We start from the raw sequence: 18,086 nt of genomic DNA on the forward strand, positions 1-18,086 counted from the left end.
AGCTTTTCAATATGTAATGAGGTACAAATTCTATTATGGAAACCGCATCTGATAGTTACGTTCTCTAGTATTGTTTTGATAAAGAAAGTATTTGGTGCACCCCATCGTATCAAATGTCCTCAGATGGACTGAGGGACTCACGTGAATCGGTGAGTCAGCGGACTCATAAAAACTAGATCTTTTGATAAAATCAATAACAAAAGAACAATTGTTTGGCTTCATTGGTATTAAGCATCCATCTTAAAAATGGTAAATAAGTGGTCCATTTAAAAATAATTGTAACGAATAGTCCAAATGTTTTTTTAATATAAATATTATTTTTATTTTTTATTTTATATTTATGATCTCCATATCAAAGATTATATATTTTTTAAAATTTAGAATCAAATTATATTTAAATATGTCTATTGCGACGCCCGCATTTCTACAATATGCGGGCTGGTCGCATGCTAACCGCGTCCATGACAAAACTTTGCCCACCCCAGCTGCTGCGGTGCCCCTGACCTTTTCAATTGGTCGGACTGCTCTGCCGCAACGTACTTCAAACATGGCGTATAGGTCATCCCAGCATCTGTGGCGCCAAACATACAGGACTGTTTTTCGCTCTACAAACCCTAATGTTTTGTGCCCTCGCCTCAAATCCAAATCACAACTCCCCATTTACAGTGCTTCTACGTTTGTTCTGCAAAGATTTTATGGCTCAAAAGTTGGTGAATCCGGTGCAGCAACCTCTGTAAGTTCATCCTTGAAGCAGGCCGAAGTTGCCAAATTTGCAGCAATTGCAGAGACATGGTAAGTTATTCCATTTTATCTTTTGATTTTATTGAGAGTTTTGAGTTTGTTTCAGATGAATTTTTGGTAGCATTGATTGGAATTATGATTATCTGCATTTTTAAGTTTATTATGGTTTAGGATTCAAAAGTGTTATGATAATTTTGGCCCAGTATAAACTTGTGTTGTTGTGGCCATTTTTTAATGTGAATTAGCTGAAAAATCTTTTGAGCAGCAGTTGCTCGTGAAAATGAGATTTTGGACTGACTCCTATTCTGCAATTTCCCCATTTTTTCTTTCTATAATGAAGCCACTGCTTCAAAGAAAAAAAGCTAGAGAGAGGACGGCTTTAGCCTTTCATATGACTGCATTTGTCATCATTAGTAGGTAAACCACGAGCATTAACTAGCTGGCCTCATAGATGTACCCTGATGTTATCTAATGATTATTAGGATGTTACCCTTGATAAGCAAAGAGAATTAGGAGGCTTTTAAATTTGATATGGCTAAAAAAGAAAAATCGTATGTGACTGTAAGTATTTAGTGGGGTGTTGTTAGCTACAAAATAGGAATGTGGTAGTCAATGTAATCGTGAGTCCTTAGTGGAGTGTTGTTAGCTACAAAATAGAAATGTGGTAGTCAATATAACCATGAATCCTTAGTGGGGTGTTGTTAGCTACAAAATACGAATGTAAGTAGGTAGCTGTCGGGTGGCATGTTGAGTCCTGTGGAGTCTTTGTAAATATGGAAACGGAATTAATGGAGGATGATCTTGAAGTTGTTTCTTGAATTTTCTAATGGTGTAATCTCTCTTCTAAGATGATCTCTTCTTGTCTTGGATCCTCTTTGAGCAGTGCTTTAACACTATACCTCGAGGAAGCAAGAAAAACAAATTTAAATTTCAATCTCCAAAATCTGGACCCACTATAGTAGTATCAGAGCACGATCTAGCCATGGTGGATGGGGCTTCCAACACGTGCGTCGCTCAGATGGAGGAAAGAATGAGAGAAGTCCAAGTCTCCCAGGAAGAACTCAGAGAAGTCTCCAACCAATTGAGGGAAACTACAACTAGATGAGATGAGGCTGGATAAGATGAGGCCCCACAACAGAGACCCAGAAGGATCAAACGACAATACCTATGCTTCTGCAGTGGGAGGCGGCAATCTAGGTGTAGTAGGTACCACACATACATTACGATCATACTAGGGGCATTGAAACTAGGATAAAGAAGCTTGACTTTCCAAGATTTGATGGGAAGAATCCTACGGGGTGGCTCTTCAAAGCAAAACAATACTTCTCCTACCATCAAGTACCACATAAAAAATGGCTCACCATCACCTCCTTCAATGTAGAGGGGGATGCCTTAAAGTGGTATCAATGGTACAAGGAGTACTAGCCTGATTAAGTTGGGACGAATTCGTGGAGGCATTGGATGCGTGGTTTGGGCCAAGTAGGAGTGAAGACTTTGTAGGCAAGTTGTCTAAACTCATTCAATCCACCACTGTACTTGAATATCAGAAAGAATTTCAGAGACTCTCCAATCGGGTTAGGGGGTTGTTTGAAGGTTACTTGATCAGCCTTTATTTGTGTGGATTAAAGGAGGAAATTCAGCTAGGTGTCCAGAAACTTCAGTCGACTACATTGCCTGAAGCATTTAGTCTTGCCAAAATTTGAGAAGAAGAGGTGAATGTGAAGAAGAAGGTGATGAAGGTGGAGTTTAACAAGCCTAACAATAGCTACTCTTCCAAGCCCATTCCAACTGTAAGGAAGTTGACTCCTGCAGAGGCAAGAGAAAGGAGAGAGAAGGGCCTATGCTATCACTGTGATGAGAAGTTCACTCCCAACCACAAGTGCAAGACCCAAAAATTGTTTTGGGTTGAGGGGCTGTTGGAGGATGAAGATGAGGAAGAAGTGGTGGATTCGGCCACTGTAGAAGTGCAAGAGGTTGGGTTAGGTGAGGCACAAGAGGATGATGTGGCGTTAGAGATATCTTTGCATGCTATTACAGGAGCCCGAGCACCTCAGACAATGAGAATTATTGGGAAGTTGAGACATTGCCAACTCACCATTTTGATAGATAGTGGGTCTACTCATAATTTAATTGATCCTTTCCTTATCAAGAAGGCTAATCTTCCAACTCAATTGGATGGAGTGTTTGAAGTGATGGTAGCTAATGGGAAGAGATTAGAGGGGAGTGGGCGTTGCAGATGCTTATCCAGTCACAAGGAGTTTCAATAAAAGCTTATTTTTACTTGTTATCTCTTGGTGGATGTGATGCAGTTCTTGGGGCCTAGTGGTTGTTACACATGCTTGGACCTGTTTTGTGGGATTTTGCATCCTTATCTATGAAATACAAAGAAGGGGGGAAGAAGTATACGTTGAAGGGAATTCCATCCAGTAAATCAAAAGTTGTGGGACCCGACAAGGTGGCAAAACAAATGAGAATTTCTGGCTGGGCCTATCTTCTCCAATTGTGCAACATGGTCGTGGCTACAGGGAACCCAAACATTGCTCCATGTGTCCAGCCATTGTTGGATCAGTTTCCAGTTGTTTTTGAAGAACCGCAAGGCTTCCCTCCATCTAGATCTCATGGCCACCGCATGCCCCTTGTGGATGGAGCTGCACCAATTTCAGTTCCTTATTTTCAAAAGTTTGAAATTGAGAAAATAGTTAAAGAATTGCTTGCCAATGGTGTTATTAGGCCAAGTACCAGTCCCTTTTCCTCACTAGTACTGTTAATGAGGAAACAGGATGGGTCATGGCGCATGTGTGGATTATCGACCCCTAATCATGTTACAGTTACAGACCGGTTTCCGATTCCAGTAATTGATGAATTATTGGACGAGTTGTATTGTTCCCAATTTTACAGAGCTGTATTTGCATTATGGGTACCACCAAATTTGAGTTAGAGATGAAGATGTGCACAAGACAACATTTAGGACTCATGAACGCCATTATGAGTTCCTAGTGATGCCTTTTGGGCTCACAAATGCCATGCCCCTTCCACTTTTCAAAGTTTGATGAATGAAGTGTTTAGGCCCTATTTACGCAAATTTGTGCTAGTATTTTTTGATAGCATCCTTGTGTACAACCGCTCCTTTAATGATCATTTGAAGCACTTAAAAGTGCTCTCGCGTGAGAATAAGTTGTATGTTCAGAGATACTTTCTGAAACACTTTTCAAATACAAGAGTTCACTATCTTCTCACGAATTAGTGAAGTAGAATGTTTTTGTGCAGAATAACAAAGAAAAGAGTAGATCAATCTTGAGAAATTTTATCGTAAATGTAAAATACTCATACAAAGACAAATGTGGGAGAAATCAAGAAAATGCAGGGTCGTTTATCTGCTTGGCTAGTCGCGTACGAGCCTGCCCCACGGATGTATTGGAAATGATACCTTGGGACGGATGTAAAGTTAAACAAATAGCTTCTGCTCCAAGAACAGAGGACTGTGTAGGTTGTAAGAGATGTGAATCCGCCTATCCAACGGATTTCTTGAGTGTACGTGTTTATTTATGGCATGAGACCACTCGTAGCATGGGTTTAGCTTATTGATATCTTCTGGAAAACTTCCTTTGAATCCATTTGATTCCTCTTTACCGACAAAAACCCGTACTTGATTATATAAAATCTATTATTTTATTCCGAGCACGGGTTTTTCTGGTCAAAGTGTATCTTGTCTTAGCTTCTAAATGCTCTTTTGGGTGTTTTGAAGTTAATTACTTGGGTCATGTGATTTCTATTGAGGGTGTGGCAGTCGACCAAGACAAGGTGAGGTGTATGCTTAGTTGGCCTAGACCAAATTCCCTAAAATCCCTAAGGGGATTCCTTGAGTTGATCGGCTACTATAGGAAATTTGTGCAAGGATACGGCAATATTGCAGCACCATTGACTTCCTTCCTCAAGAAGGGCTCTTGGGGGTGGAATCATAGTTGTTGGAAACGTCTGGGAACCCGAATCGTTTTAGGAATCGGAATCGTAGAATCGTGGCCGGCTAAAAGATTCCTGTCTTTGGAATCGTTGTCCGTACAATAGCAATCGCTAGGAACGAGATTCCTAATTTTTGAGAATCGTGTTTCGACCGAAATAGATCCAAGTTTCATTCACATATAGAATCGAGATTCCGTCCTCCTTGGAATCGAGATTCCCAACCCCCTGGAATCGACACTCTAGGAGTCAAGATTCATTAATATGCGGAATCGAGTTTCCGACATCTATGGAATCGAGTTTCTATCGTATGTGGAACAAAGTATTTTGTGATTTCGAATCGTGATTCTAACATATTTGGAATCAAGTTTCTGAAGTATATGGATAAGAGATCCATACCAGTTTGGCATCGAGATTTACAATAATATGGACTATGGAATGCGTTTGACCACCCCTGCCAGGAATCGCGATTTCATTTTTATGGAGAAGGAAGCCACAAGCACCTCTTGAGCCTCATCAACTTTACAACCTATATTGGATGTCTCTTATCATAAGGTTTCCCTAATTTTAAAGTGATTGTGTTGACTATTGAATTTACAGTCATTATATACAAAAGACAAGTATTTCGAAATTGTGATTGACTTCATTATTATAAAGACAAAATAGGATTATGTCTATGCCATGGTTTTACTTTTAATTATATGTGTTGTATTTACCAGTTATATTTTAAATTTAAAGTAAAGGACATGTAAAATAATGAAACCCTGCAACCACTTTTCTACTGCATTTGACATGGAATCATGATTTAATCCTCGTTGGAATCTAGATTCGGTATATTTGGGAACGTCTACCCGCAATAAATGGGTTCAAGTTTCTAAAGATGTGTTGGATCGAGATTTCGAAATTGAGGGATCGAGATTTCAAAAATGAGGAATCGAGTTTTCTTGGTTCAAATAAATGGTTTCTATAGATTTGTTGAATAGAGATTCCGAAATTAAGGAATCAAGTTTCCTTGATTCTGAAAAATAGTTTCTAAAGATGTGTTAAATCGAGATTCCGAAAATATGGAATCGAGTTTCCTTGGTTCCAAAAAACTGTTTCCGTGGATATTTCTTAATGGAAATGCAGAATTGGGTTTCGGAACCGGAAACGCTAGGTCAGTGGAGAGACTCTGGTAACTATGGGTGGAATGACATGCCAGAGAAGGCTTTTTAAGAGCTTAAGTTGGCAATGACATGTGCACCAGTCCTTGCATACCCGATTTCTCTAAGCCATTTGAAATTGAGTGTGATGCAAGTGGGGCCAGCATAGGGGCTGTGTTGATGCCATTTGGCTGTGCAATGGCTTATCTTAGTCATGCCTTAACTGGAAGTAATTTGTCTCTATCTGCTTATGAGAAAGAGTTGTTGACAATTGTCATTGCAATCCAGAAGTGGAGACCTTATTTGTTGGGCAGAAAATTATTCATCCGTAGAGACCAGAAGAGTCTAAGGTTTTTGCTTAATCAGAGGGTTACCACTCCATCACAACAATGTTGGTTGTCCAAGCTCATGGGCTATGACTATCAGATCCGTTATAAGAAGGGACAAGAAAATAGGGCCGCATATGCACTCTCACAGTGCAAGGAGGAAATCTTGGTGAAGTTTTTGCAGTCTCTTCCTTGGTGACCACGTGGCTAGATAAGGGAAGGGTTCATTCCAAGAGTGATCTGTATGTATTGCAGCTGCAAAACAAGATGGTAAAAGGACTCTTGGATACGATTAAGTACAAGGAGATTGAGAAAATTTTATGGAGGAAGGGGAAGATTGTAGTGGGGCCCACTTCAACACTTCAAAAGTAGATTTTTAAGGAGCTGCACTCGTCTCCAACAGCTGCACATTTAGGTATTAAAAACTCTATTAGATGTGTGAAGCGGTGTTTTCATTGGCCAGGACTCTCAAAAGATATCCAGCAGTGGGTCCAAGAATGTGATGTATGCCAGTGTGTGGAGGTAGAAAATGTGGTTGTTCCTAGGTTGTTGCAGCCCTTACCAATTCTAGAAAAGGTATGGACGGACATATCTCTTGATTTTATTGATGGGTTGCCTATTTCAAGTGGGAAATATGCTATTCTTGCTGTAATTGATAGGCTGTCCAAGTATGGACATTGCCTCCCACTTTGTCATCCCTATACGGCAATATCAGTTGCAAAAATATTATTATTTAAATATTTTCAAGTTACACGGAATGCCGTCCAGCATTGTATCTGATAGGGACTCAATCTTCACCAGCACTTTTCGGTCAGAGTTGTGCAAGCTCCAAGGAATTAAACTCCAGATGTCAAAAACTTACCATACCCAGTCAGATGAGTAGACTGAAGTTTCAACAGATGCCGGGAAAATTATTTGAGGTGTTTTGCGGAGGATAAATCGAAGAGTTGGGTTCAGTTGGTTGAATGGTGGCGTAACACCACATATCATACGGCCATTAAAACTACTCCATTTGAGGCCTTACATGGTGTACCACCACCCACCTTATTATCTTACATACCAAGGACCACTAAGGTTCAGGCAGTTGAAGATGAACTCAAGGACAGGGACAAGGCATTGCAGTCATTGAAGGAGAATCTCAAGCTGGCCTAGGAGAGGAAGAAGACATGTGCTGCTAAACATAGATCTGAAAGGTCCTTTGAAATTGGTGATTGGGTGTTCCTCAAATTACAGATGTATAGACAAGCTTATGTTTATGCAAGGAGATCTTTGAAGCTCTTGGCTAGATAATTTGGGTCGTACAAGATTTTTGCAAAGGGTGGGTCAAGTTGCTTACAAGTTGGAGTTGCCACCTGGAAGAAAGATCCATCTAGTTTTCCACGTGTTTAAACTTAACTGAGAATGGTATTCTCCAACCTTATCCAGTAGCAATGCTTGCAAGAAGAATGGTGAAGAGCGGAAACGTGGCAGGCACAAAAGTCCTTATTCAATGGCAAGGTGCGTTTGAGGCTGACGATACTTGGGAGAGGCGGAAGGCCATACAAGAGAAGTATGCTAATCTTGTGGACAAGATTAATTCAAAGGGGGAAAATGATATGGCTAAAAAGGAAAAGTCAAATGTGACCATGAGTCTTTAGTGGGGTGTTGTTAGCTACAAAATAGGAATGTGGTAGTCAATGTAACCGTGAGTCCTTAGTTGACCATACAAGAGAAGTATCAAGATGTTAATCTTGTGGACAAGATTAATTCAAGGGAGGGAAGAATGATATGGCTACAAAAGAAAAATCTAATGTGACCGTGAGTCTTTAATGGAGTTTTTAGTAGGGTGTTGTTAGCTATAAAATAGGAATGTGGTAGTTAATGTAACCGTGAGTCCTTAGTAGGGTGTTGTAGGCTATAAAATAGGAATGTAGTAGTTAATGTAGCCGTGAGTCCTTAGTGGGGTGTTGTTAGCTAGAAAATAGGGATGTGGGTAGGTAGTTGCTGGGAGGCATGTTGAATCATGTGGAGTCTTTGTAAATATGGAAATGGAATCAATGCAGGATGATCTTGAAGTTGTTTCCTAAATTTTCTAATGGTGCAATCTCCCTCTTGAGATTATCTCTTCTTGTCTTGAGTCCTCTTTGAGCAGCGTTCTAGCACCATAGCTCGAGTACGCAAGAAAAACAAATTTAAATTTCAATCTCCAAAATCCGTTTCCTGAATTTACAATGACTCCACATGACTCAACATGTCTCCTAGCAACTACCTGCCCACATTTCTATTTTGTAGTTAACAACAATCCACTAAGGACTCACTGTTACATAGACTACCGCATTCCTATTTTGTAGCTAACAACACCCCACTAAGGATTCACGGTTACATTGACTACCACATTCCTATTTTATAGCTAACAACATCCCACTAAAGACTCACGGTCACATGCGGTTTTTTTTTTTTAGCCATATCATTCTTAACCCCTTGAATTAATCTTGTCCACAGGATTAACATCTGGATACTTCTCTTGTATGGTCAACTAAGGACTCACGGTTACATTAACTTTCACATTCCTGTTTTGTAACTAACGACACCCCCTACTAAAGACTCACGGTCACATACGATTTTTCTTGTTTAACCATATCAAAAGTCCATACCTCTCATAGGATCATCTGGGGGCCCTTGCAAGGCACGTATGGCGCTGCCCTTGATAGCCCAAGTTTTCTTTAACGTCATCTAATTTTAAAATAAAAGTTTACTTAGGCACCTTGTAGGGTCCTTTGGAATCCCTTGCTTGCAGAACAGGGAGTCCCAAATACTGGGATCCCACCCAAGATCGCATACATAATTAGCTAAATGCGAAATAGATGAATACAACCACAAATCGAGTGCAAGAAATAAAGTAAAACCAAAATCACATCACCATGACACAAGATTTACGTACTTCACCCCGTAGAGCTGCATCCACGATCTCAGCAAGTAGAAACCACTATCTCAATGAAGATTACATTTTTGGATTACAAAAGATAATACCTCTCTCTAAAAATTAGTAGGAACCTCACTAATCTTCCCTTTTAAACCCGTTCTCCTGATCTAGTAACACGTTGATCAACATCTTCTTTCCCATCGCTATACTGCCTACTGGAAAGAGTGCCTTGAGAGCAACATAAAGACTTTCTCTCATTAGAAGTGGAAATTTAACCAACCTAAAATCCTATGGGAATATCGCCTCTCTTTAGGAAGCCATGTCTCTCTCTCTTGGAGACCCATCTCTTTCTTGGAGATCCCTTCCCATGAACCCCAAAGGGGTGACCCTTAAAGGATGAGTATTATGTCATCCTTGACCCCCTTTCATAGAGATCACTAAGGTTTCTTTCTTGCTGCGAAGAAAATCCCTTTTTTTTTTTTCTCATAATATCCTTAATCTGTAAAGAAAACATAGGTGTGGTGATTTTGACTATCACCAAACCCAACACACCTGTTTAAATTAATGGAATTACCTTTTGGTTCATATTTTTGCATATTTTACGATGAGGTCCTTTCTCATTTTTTTTTTGGCTTTCTGTTTGATATTGCAAACATCGAATTACTTATTATTATTATTGTTATTATTATTACTATTATTATTATTATTTTGTGGTTTTTAGGGTAGTCTGAAAGTATAATCTCGAACCGGCCCATTTCTAGGACGGTTACATATTGGAAACATCAAACCACTCCATCGTTACATATTGTGGTTTCAAATTGGCGGTCAGATATCTGAAACATTGAACAACCAAATTTAAACCTATATTAGGGCGGTCCAATGCTTCCAATATCGGATCACCCTAGATATGAGTAGATTCGATTTTTGGGATATCAGACCACCCGGAAAACCGCAAAAAATATATATAAGAAAAAGAAGGACATCATAAATATGTGACAAAAATGGACCAAAGGGTAATTCCATAAATTAAACTTGGTCCCTGCATAAATTTTCCCTTTCATTTAAAAAAGAAAATTTCTAAGTTCTCTTTATTAATTTTTGGGGTTTTTTATTTTTCCAAGATTCAGAGGTTTGGGATGAGTTTTTTCGTTCTTTATATTTGAGCAAAGATATCAGGCCAAGTTCAACCCACTTTGCATAAGTTGACTCTGAGTCTGCAAGAGCCTGGCCTGTGAAATATGTTTTAAGTTTGGTTTTGTGCAACTTATAGAAACTCTTAGGGTTTGTTGTTGAATTGATTAGCCTTAGTTTTTAACTTTTTTGAAAATCTTGCTTTAGAATTTCTATTTTGAGTTACAGAAAAATTTTCAACTAGTGGGTAAAAATGTAGTGGCATTGTTTTTGGGTACTCTTGGGCATTCACTACCATCTAGTTTTATTATTTTTGTGCACTTCATTTTCGCTAGCAAAGTTTATGAAATCTAGTTTTTGTCGGGTTTGCATATTACTAAATGCATATTACTAAAAAATGCCATTATATGTGATAAAAAGAAGTGAAAGGCATACTTCGATGACCTGAAAGGGAATATGTGAGGGGCTTGAATCATGTCTATCTAAGATTTGTTTCAGAATTGAAAAATAAGATTTGATTGCTACCTGAAGTACACTTCTCAAAATAGTGATCATGATCCGACTTGTTCATGTGATAGATAATCAATTTTGATGCTAAAAATGATTGTTAAAATTTACTAGTCCTTGTAATCAAGGAGTGCCATCATATGATTGTGAATTTACGCCCATCAACTGCTAATGAATTCTCTAGTAATGTATAACTTAGTGAGACACTTGTTTAGGAAAGATATGGTAAATTTCAGTTACAAGTTAGCCACAAATTCAAACTAAAAGTAATAAATATTTGACTACTATTCAATTTCTATGTGCGCACTACAATTCCTCTTTGATGCCATGTACTTTTGCTTATAAATCATCTCTTCCAAATGCTTCTTGTTCACTAGATCTCCTTAGTATTTATACTTCTATCTGTAGCTCTGTCTCATTGTGTGTCTTCACTCATTCCTCACTTGTGGTTGCTATTGTTGCTCTTAACAATTATTAGTTCAAGATTTGTCCCTCAAATGCATGCCCTAGTGATGCCTTAGTGATTTGTTCCAAATGTTGATTCATTGATCAGTATCTTCTATCCTAATAGGGATGAACACATACTGCTTCTTCAAAAAACTGTTCTCTATAAGCATTGGAAGTGTTGCAAGAAGACTTGATCATTTTGAATTCTTTCTGTGATTCTATTGCTATTTCTGATGAGGATGAGTGCAAAGTTGACTTGTGAGTAACTTGTTCAATGATCTAGAGGTCCTACTATATTTCTGAATTTGTAATTTTTACCTTGCTTATGATGTGTTCTGGTATGCATTACTAAGAGCTATTGCTACCTTAGAAGTTAATTTCTCTGTTAAATTAATATCCCGATTCTCTTTGCACTTTGACATGGCTTGTCATCCCATGGAGGACAAGATTGGACACAGCGTGGATCACTTCGTAATCATCACAATGCATCATCACAGGTTAATTGAGGCTAATGCTTGTCCTTAAGTAAGCTTTCAACCGCACTATCTCATAGGCAAGAGAGGTCACCGCCCCGTATCCAGCTTTCCATATGATCTTGCTACAACTGGTTAGTTTTCTCCTCGTCCATGTGGTTAATTTCCAGCAAGGATGGCACAACCCTATCGTGGATCACCTATTACTGATGATCCTGCCTGGTCTGTGTCTAAGAAGGGGGTGGGGGGGGAGGAGGAGGAGGGGGAGGGGGGAGAAGACAAATTTGATCTACTTACTCGGTGTGGCCTGTAAGTATCTAATATGCTATTTAAAACTCTTCATATGTCTCACGAATTGGCTGAAGAATAAAACGTGTTGCAAAGGCAGGTTATGTCTGGACCCGTTTATAGTTAGGTGGATCAACCTTCCTATCACCATTATACTCAGGGGGATCTCAGTTGTCAAGTTGAAGTTATGTATTGACTTTAATTGGTGAGTCACCTTGTTTGGCAACAGTCTTTTACAAATTATTAGATGACGAACACAATGGGAACATAGCAGTAAAAGGAACCATTGGCATAAATGCAGGCAGAGGTCATAGATACATTTATAGGATTAGGATATAGAAAGTGAGAAGGCTTAAAAAGGATGAAGATAGAAAAGACTTTACGACCAGATGGTATCCTGATAGAGGTTTGGAAGTGCATGGGGGAGATTGCCATTGACTGGCTGACCAAGCTGTTCAGCAAAGTGTTGAGAACAAAGAAAATGCCAGACGAATGGAAGAAAAATATTGTGATACCTATTTACAAGAACAAAGGAGACATACAAAATTGTATAAACTATCGAGAGTTCAAACTTATGAGCCACACTATGAAGCTGTGGGAGAGAATGATTGAGCAATGACTAAGACATGAAACGAGTGTATCAAAAAATCAATTCGGTTTTATGGAGGTTAACAACCGAGGTTATTTTCCTACTTAGGCAATTAATTGAAAAGTTTAGGATGAAGGGAAAAGACCTCCACATGGTCTTTATTGGTCTTTATTTATCTAAAAAAAGCTTATGATAGAGTACCTCGAGATTTAATCTGGTAGGTGTTGAAAAAGAAAGGAGTTTCTAAACACTACATCGACTTGATAAGAGATATGTAGGATGGAGCACTAACTAGTGTACGAACAACTAGCAGATAGACGAGTGAGTTTTTAGTGACAATAGGTCTACATTCAGGATTAGCATTGAGCCCATACCTCTTTGTCTTAGTTATTGACGATTTAACTAGGCAGGCACCTACAAGATGGGGTATTGTTGTGCATGTTGTTCCCATATAACATAGGTTTGATCAATGAAATCCAAAATGTTGACCTGACTTTGAAGGAATGTTCTAGAATCTAATGGTTTTAAAATTAGCTGGACTAAGACAAAGTATATGGAATGCAAGTTTAGTAACAATATGAGTAGAGACGAGGAAGTAATTAAGATTGATGGCCAAAAAGTACCAAAAAGAGCGCACTTTCGATATCTTGGGTCGATAATCCAGGAAAATAGAGAGATTGGGGAAGATGTCGCACATAGAATTAGAGCTGGGTGGGTGAAGTGGCGATATGCAACCAGAATTTATGTGATCGTCGCATACCAATAATGTCAAAGGGCAAGTTCTATAGGCCAATTGTGAGACCAGCTTTGCTCTATGGGGCGGAATGTTGGGTGGTCGAAAAACAAGCTACCCATAGAATAAGTGTAGTGGAGATGAGGATGTTTCGATGGATGAGGGACAAGACAAGAAGGGATGGAATTCGAAATACCTTGCGCCTTTGCATTCTTCATGTCTTGAAGAACAAAAGGTGAAGGCAAAAAATGTATCATACTACTAGTTAAATTTGGTTATTTACTAACTGGAACAAAATTATGTACAATAACATTCTAAGGAGAGGAGAAAATGAGAGATTGAGTCATTGAGATGGATTATTGGCTAGAGCGTTCAAAATTGACTAAAAGGACAATAAAAAAGAATGATGCGCCTTGTATGTGACGAAGGTTGGAACTAAGAAATGGTGGTATACCTTTCTGTCATGTGATTAGGGGCCCCTAAATCAATACATTTGAAGTCAAAAGATGTGGTTGAAAGACAAATCCAGGTGATGACATTACTTGCATTCTGAATGATTTTAAGAAGTAGAGGTATTGATTTTATCGAGGCATTGCAGTGGCCTTTTTCTAGAGATAAATTTTTGTGAAACCTTTTTCCGCATTGTTAGTTCTTTATGCTTATATAACATTTGACTTGACTCTGACTACATGACCTCAACCGAAGTTCTGTTTCTGAACAGAAAACTGCATCCGGATCAAATTTCTTAAATTGATCTACTTACATGATTCTCTTTCAAGTTGTGACACATGCAAGTAATCTGTTATGGTAGTACACCATTTATATATCTGAAGTTGCATACAAGAAATACATTGGGTTGTAGTGGTGGAGTTCAAAATTAATGATTTTTATAGCTCTTTATGTTGTTTTTTCTTTCTCATTGAGTAACATTCGGATTTGCCGCTTGACTTGAGCCAATCTGCTGTCTCTGCGTATAAAATGCATCCAGATCACATTGCTGAGATTAATCCACTTTACATGATTCTGTTTCAACCATTCAAGTTGTGTGGTGTGAAGATATTTGTTATTGTAGTACCATTTGTATCTCTGAAGACACATCCAGAAATATATAATGTAGGGGTGGGAGCTTATATGCTCAAGGTTAAATGAGGTTTGTATGGTTCATCGTGCATCTTCCCTTAATGCTTGGATCGCTCTGTAAAAATGACATAAATTAGCGTTTTACATTTTGATTTATTTCTATTTTCTTATTCCTATGTTAATCAGGTGGGACATTGAAGGGCCTTTTAAGCCATTGCATGCAATGAACCCTACTAGGGTGTCTTTCATCCGCTCAACACTCTGCAGACATTTCAGGTTGTACTACCAACGTTCTAAATTTTCATATTGTGTCTTGTGGTTGCTTTTAACTGTTTAGAGATACTCTCTTATGTGGGTGAGTTGGTCTATCAATGTTCTACAAGAGCTGGGACACGTCCCTGTGCGGATATTAGCATGCCATGGTTCAACCATCATTTGAGCATATATAGATGCCTTGTTTGGTGGTTCTAACAGATTAAATTGTGCTCTGGAGCCAAAAGTGTAGCTTGTGTTGTTCTTGCAGTTCTTTTCAAGCATTATCTTGTGGCCTAAATTATTGTTTTGATCTACCATGAAACTATATATATTCTGCGATTTGGTTTTTTCCGGAGATGTGATAGTCTGCACAGGTTTAATTACGGATTATATCGGAGGATCTCTTATTGGTGTCCAAGGTTTTTCGTCTTTCATTTTTCAAGTTTCTTGTATGCCTCTTTAATGAACCATAAATCATTACAACGAGGGATGGGAATACATGATATCGTGACCGCTTTATGTGTCATTTTAGTTAAATGCTAGCTATCTTTTCACTTTTCCATACTTGTCTTATCAGGAAAGATCCAAATTGTGCCAGGCCTTTGGAAGGGCTAAAAATTATTGATGTTGGTTGTGGAGGAGGGATTCTCTCAGAGGTATGTTTATTTTCATAATTTTAGGACTTTGTCTACATTCCTGAATCATGACAAGAAATCTATTTAATGAGGGCTACACATTAGCAAAAATGCATTCTTATGTTAGCTTCTATCTTTCACCCCAATAAAGACAAAATATAATTCTTAAAGTAATGATTGCCCCTACTATAGATCTTGTTACCCTTCTGATTATTATTGTATATTTAGGTGTAAATTTGTGTATGGTTTAGTAACTAAAAGTTATTTGACTTAAATGCACTTAATAATATATACTAGAATGGTTTATAGAATTAGATATCCTTACTAACAGAAAGGCTGGATAAACATTGGTAACCATCCTCTCTGATGGAAGAAATTAATTAGGAGCCTGTAACTATTGGATGATGAGGTGTAACTGTCCTTTTTCACTATTGTAGAGGTAAAACCGTAAAAGATTAAAGGCAAGGGCATGATGATGGTATCGTGGGTTATGTTTGTCAAAGGTACCAAACAAACCCTCTGGAATTTGGAGAGGTATGAGTAGTGTGAGTTTAGATTTCCATAGTGCTACAAGATTCATCTTTGGTGCCGGAACTGGAGTTAGATTTTGGACCAATATCTGATGTGGTGACTCACCATGCCACAAAAAGTTCTCACGATTGTTCTTGATTGCTTCTGGACCTTACTATACCAACACAGATTGCCTTGCTAATCAATAGTGGGGGCAGGAATTAGATTCACTTATCATTCTCTTGGAGTGCTCATAGACATCCTTCTTCCTTACCTTGGGGCAAGACTGTTGACCATTTGGGTAAACTATTGCACAAAAGGATCATATGGATGTGCTCCTGCTCTATCCACTTAGTTTTTCCCTGCTCCTCCCAACACTACGTCCCTTGGTTGGATGGCATTTAGAAAATATTCTCACATTCAACCACCTTCCCCTTCAACATAGGTTTTAATTTTATTTTTGTTTTCAATCAGTCCTTCAATAAAGTGGTTTTTCTTTAATATATGTGTTTTCCTATTATGAATTGGTATTCCATGAGCATGGCAGATGCGGAATCAGCATCTCACTTATTTATCCACTGTAGTGGTTCCTCCTAGATTTGGCCCTACTACACTAGACTTTTGGGCTTCGCTGAGCAGTTCCACTTTGCTTGCACCACCCATGCTGATGAGAGGCAAGATCCTTTGGTCTTTCCCATATTGATTGTAGTTTACTTGGTGCTTATGAAAAGAAAGAACGTAGCAGCTGAATGTGGATAATCTTTTATTTTCTCAACATTGATCAGGAAAGGTTTTCCAGGGCATGTTGGTCTTAGCAATTTGGCCCCACGTTGCCTAGTGTTTGATTAAATCATCGACTATTTTGGCAGTATGGGGCTCCCTTCCCCTTGGCCATGTGAAACTAAGATTGGAATTGAGTTTGATGGTAATCCAGGGGCCCATGGGGTAGGGAATAGTTTCATGGAAATTTTGCAATTTCTTTGGCCCTTTTGGGATTTGATTCTAATGAAGCTGGGAATGCGATATTATTCCCAATTTAGGGACCTTTGTTACTGAAAGGTGGTTCTAGCAACCTTAAAAAAGGCGATATGTGATGAGGTGGACTTCATGGATTATCAGATGATTCATTTATTTTCTCTAGGAGTTTGTTTCTATTTATTTTGATTTTTCCAGGGAGAGGTGTGATCTCTCTTATTTGCACAAGTGTATTGAAGCATTGAGAATGCCATCTCTCTCTAGAGTGGATCGCCCTGCACTTTGTAATAGTAGATTCTATCCTCTCTCTGTCCTTGGATAACAGTTGTGTCCCTTAATTGTTGTACAATTACAGAAATTTAATGAATTTCAACAGTAAAACCAAGAAGAAAATTGGATTCTAAACTCCCTTTGCTTGATGGAAGAACTTGAGTGACAATCCATTTGCACTTATTAGCATTAATCTTCACAAATAGTAGATTAGATTTAGTTCTGTATATATCTATTCTACAAAAAGTGCTTTTTTAAGTTTAAGAACAATGGAGTGAGAATTTAACCTTCCTAGTATAAGAAGATGCTGATCACAACTCACTGAAATTATCTAGGCTTCTAAGAAAGCAATTGGATTGATTAAGTTCCATGGACATGAGGTGCCAATGATGATGAGCAATGGGCTATTCCTTGAGATGAAGAACTGACAAAGAACATCAGGGTTATGATGCGGTTTTCAGGAATAGCGCTCTCCAATTAGGCACTAATTGTAGGTAGGCTCCACTGGAGGGCTTTCATCATCATCATCCAAGCTTATCCCAATTATTTGGGGTCGGCTAATTATAAGTTCAGAATTTTTGATAAGATGTGGCAAAGTTTTACGCTTACTGCTGACCTAACATAACTCACCTCCTTTACCCTGGTTTGGGAGGGGCTTTAAACTCCCAAGTAGATGCATCATGTGCTTGCAGAGGAAGAAAACATCGACCAACACTTCCGCCACTGCTAGGTGGCCTGTAATTTGTGGTCCTCCTAGGTACAATCCTGCGAATGGTCTTGGCCGACGTTGCAATCTATGCAACAACTCTTCCAAGCTTTCTTCTCCCCACCTACCTTGCGACTGGGCTCTTCCTATAGAGAACTTCTATTCTTGCCACAATTTGGGTCTTTTGGAGAGAAGAAACAACTTTATCTTTGACAGCAGATATTCGAGCATCTAGTCCCACTGCATAAAAACCTCCACAATCTTTTAGGCCATAGGGCAAAAAGGACTACATGCCTTCTCCACGACGGGCAACCCAGGGCAATTCTGGTACAGAGACATCCTTAGAGACTCCCAAGGGAATTCCACCCTTTCCTTTTCAGGCTAGATCGGCATTGTGGACTCTAACAATGGCCGAATTG

At 38.8% G+C, this 18,086-nt stretch overlaps 1 protein-coding gene across 4 annotated transcripts in view; it reads left to right on the forward strand.

The window, feature by feature from the left end:
- The first annotated feature begins 434 nt into the window (after positions 1 to 434).
- Positions 435 to 18,086, forward strand: part of COQ3 (coenzyme Q 3) — a 52,829-nt gene continuing 35,177 nt past the window's right edge. For all 4 annotated transcript variants that reach the window (XR_016054077.1, XR_016054074.1, XR_016054073.1 and 1 more), the window contains exons 1-3: positions 435 to 792; positions 14,503 to 14,592; positions 15,149 to 15,227. Coding sequence is in view for 1 of the 4 variants with exons in the window: in XM_006847704.4 (XP_006847767.1) it covers positions 548 to 792; positions 14,503 to 14,592; positions 15,149 to 15,227 (414 nt within the window). In the remaining 3 variants the exon portion in view is untranslated. The remainder of the gene's footprint in view (positions 793 to 14,502; positions 14,593 to 15,148; positions 15,228 to 18,086) is intronic.

Source organism: Amborella trichopoda, chromosome 1 (genome assembly GCF_054954075.1).
Source record: "Amborella trichopoda isolate Santa Cruz 75 chromosome 1, AtrichopodaSantaCruz75HAP2 v2.0, whole genome shotgun sequence".
NCBI classification, from domain to species: domain Eukaryota; kingdom Viridiplantae; phylum Streptophyta; class Magnoliopsida; order Amborellales; family Amborellaceae; genus Amborella; species Amborella trichopoda.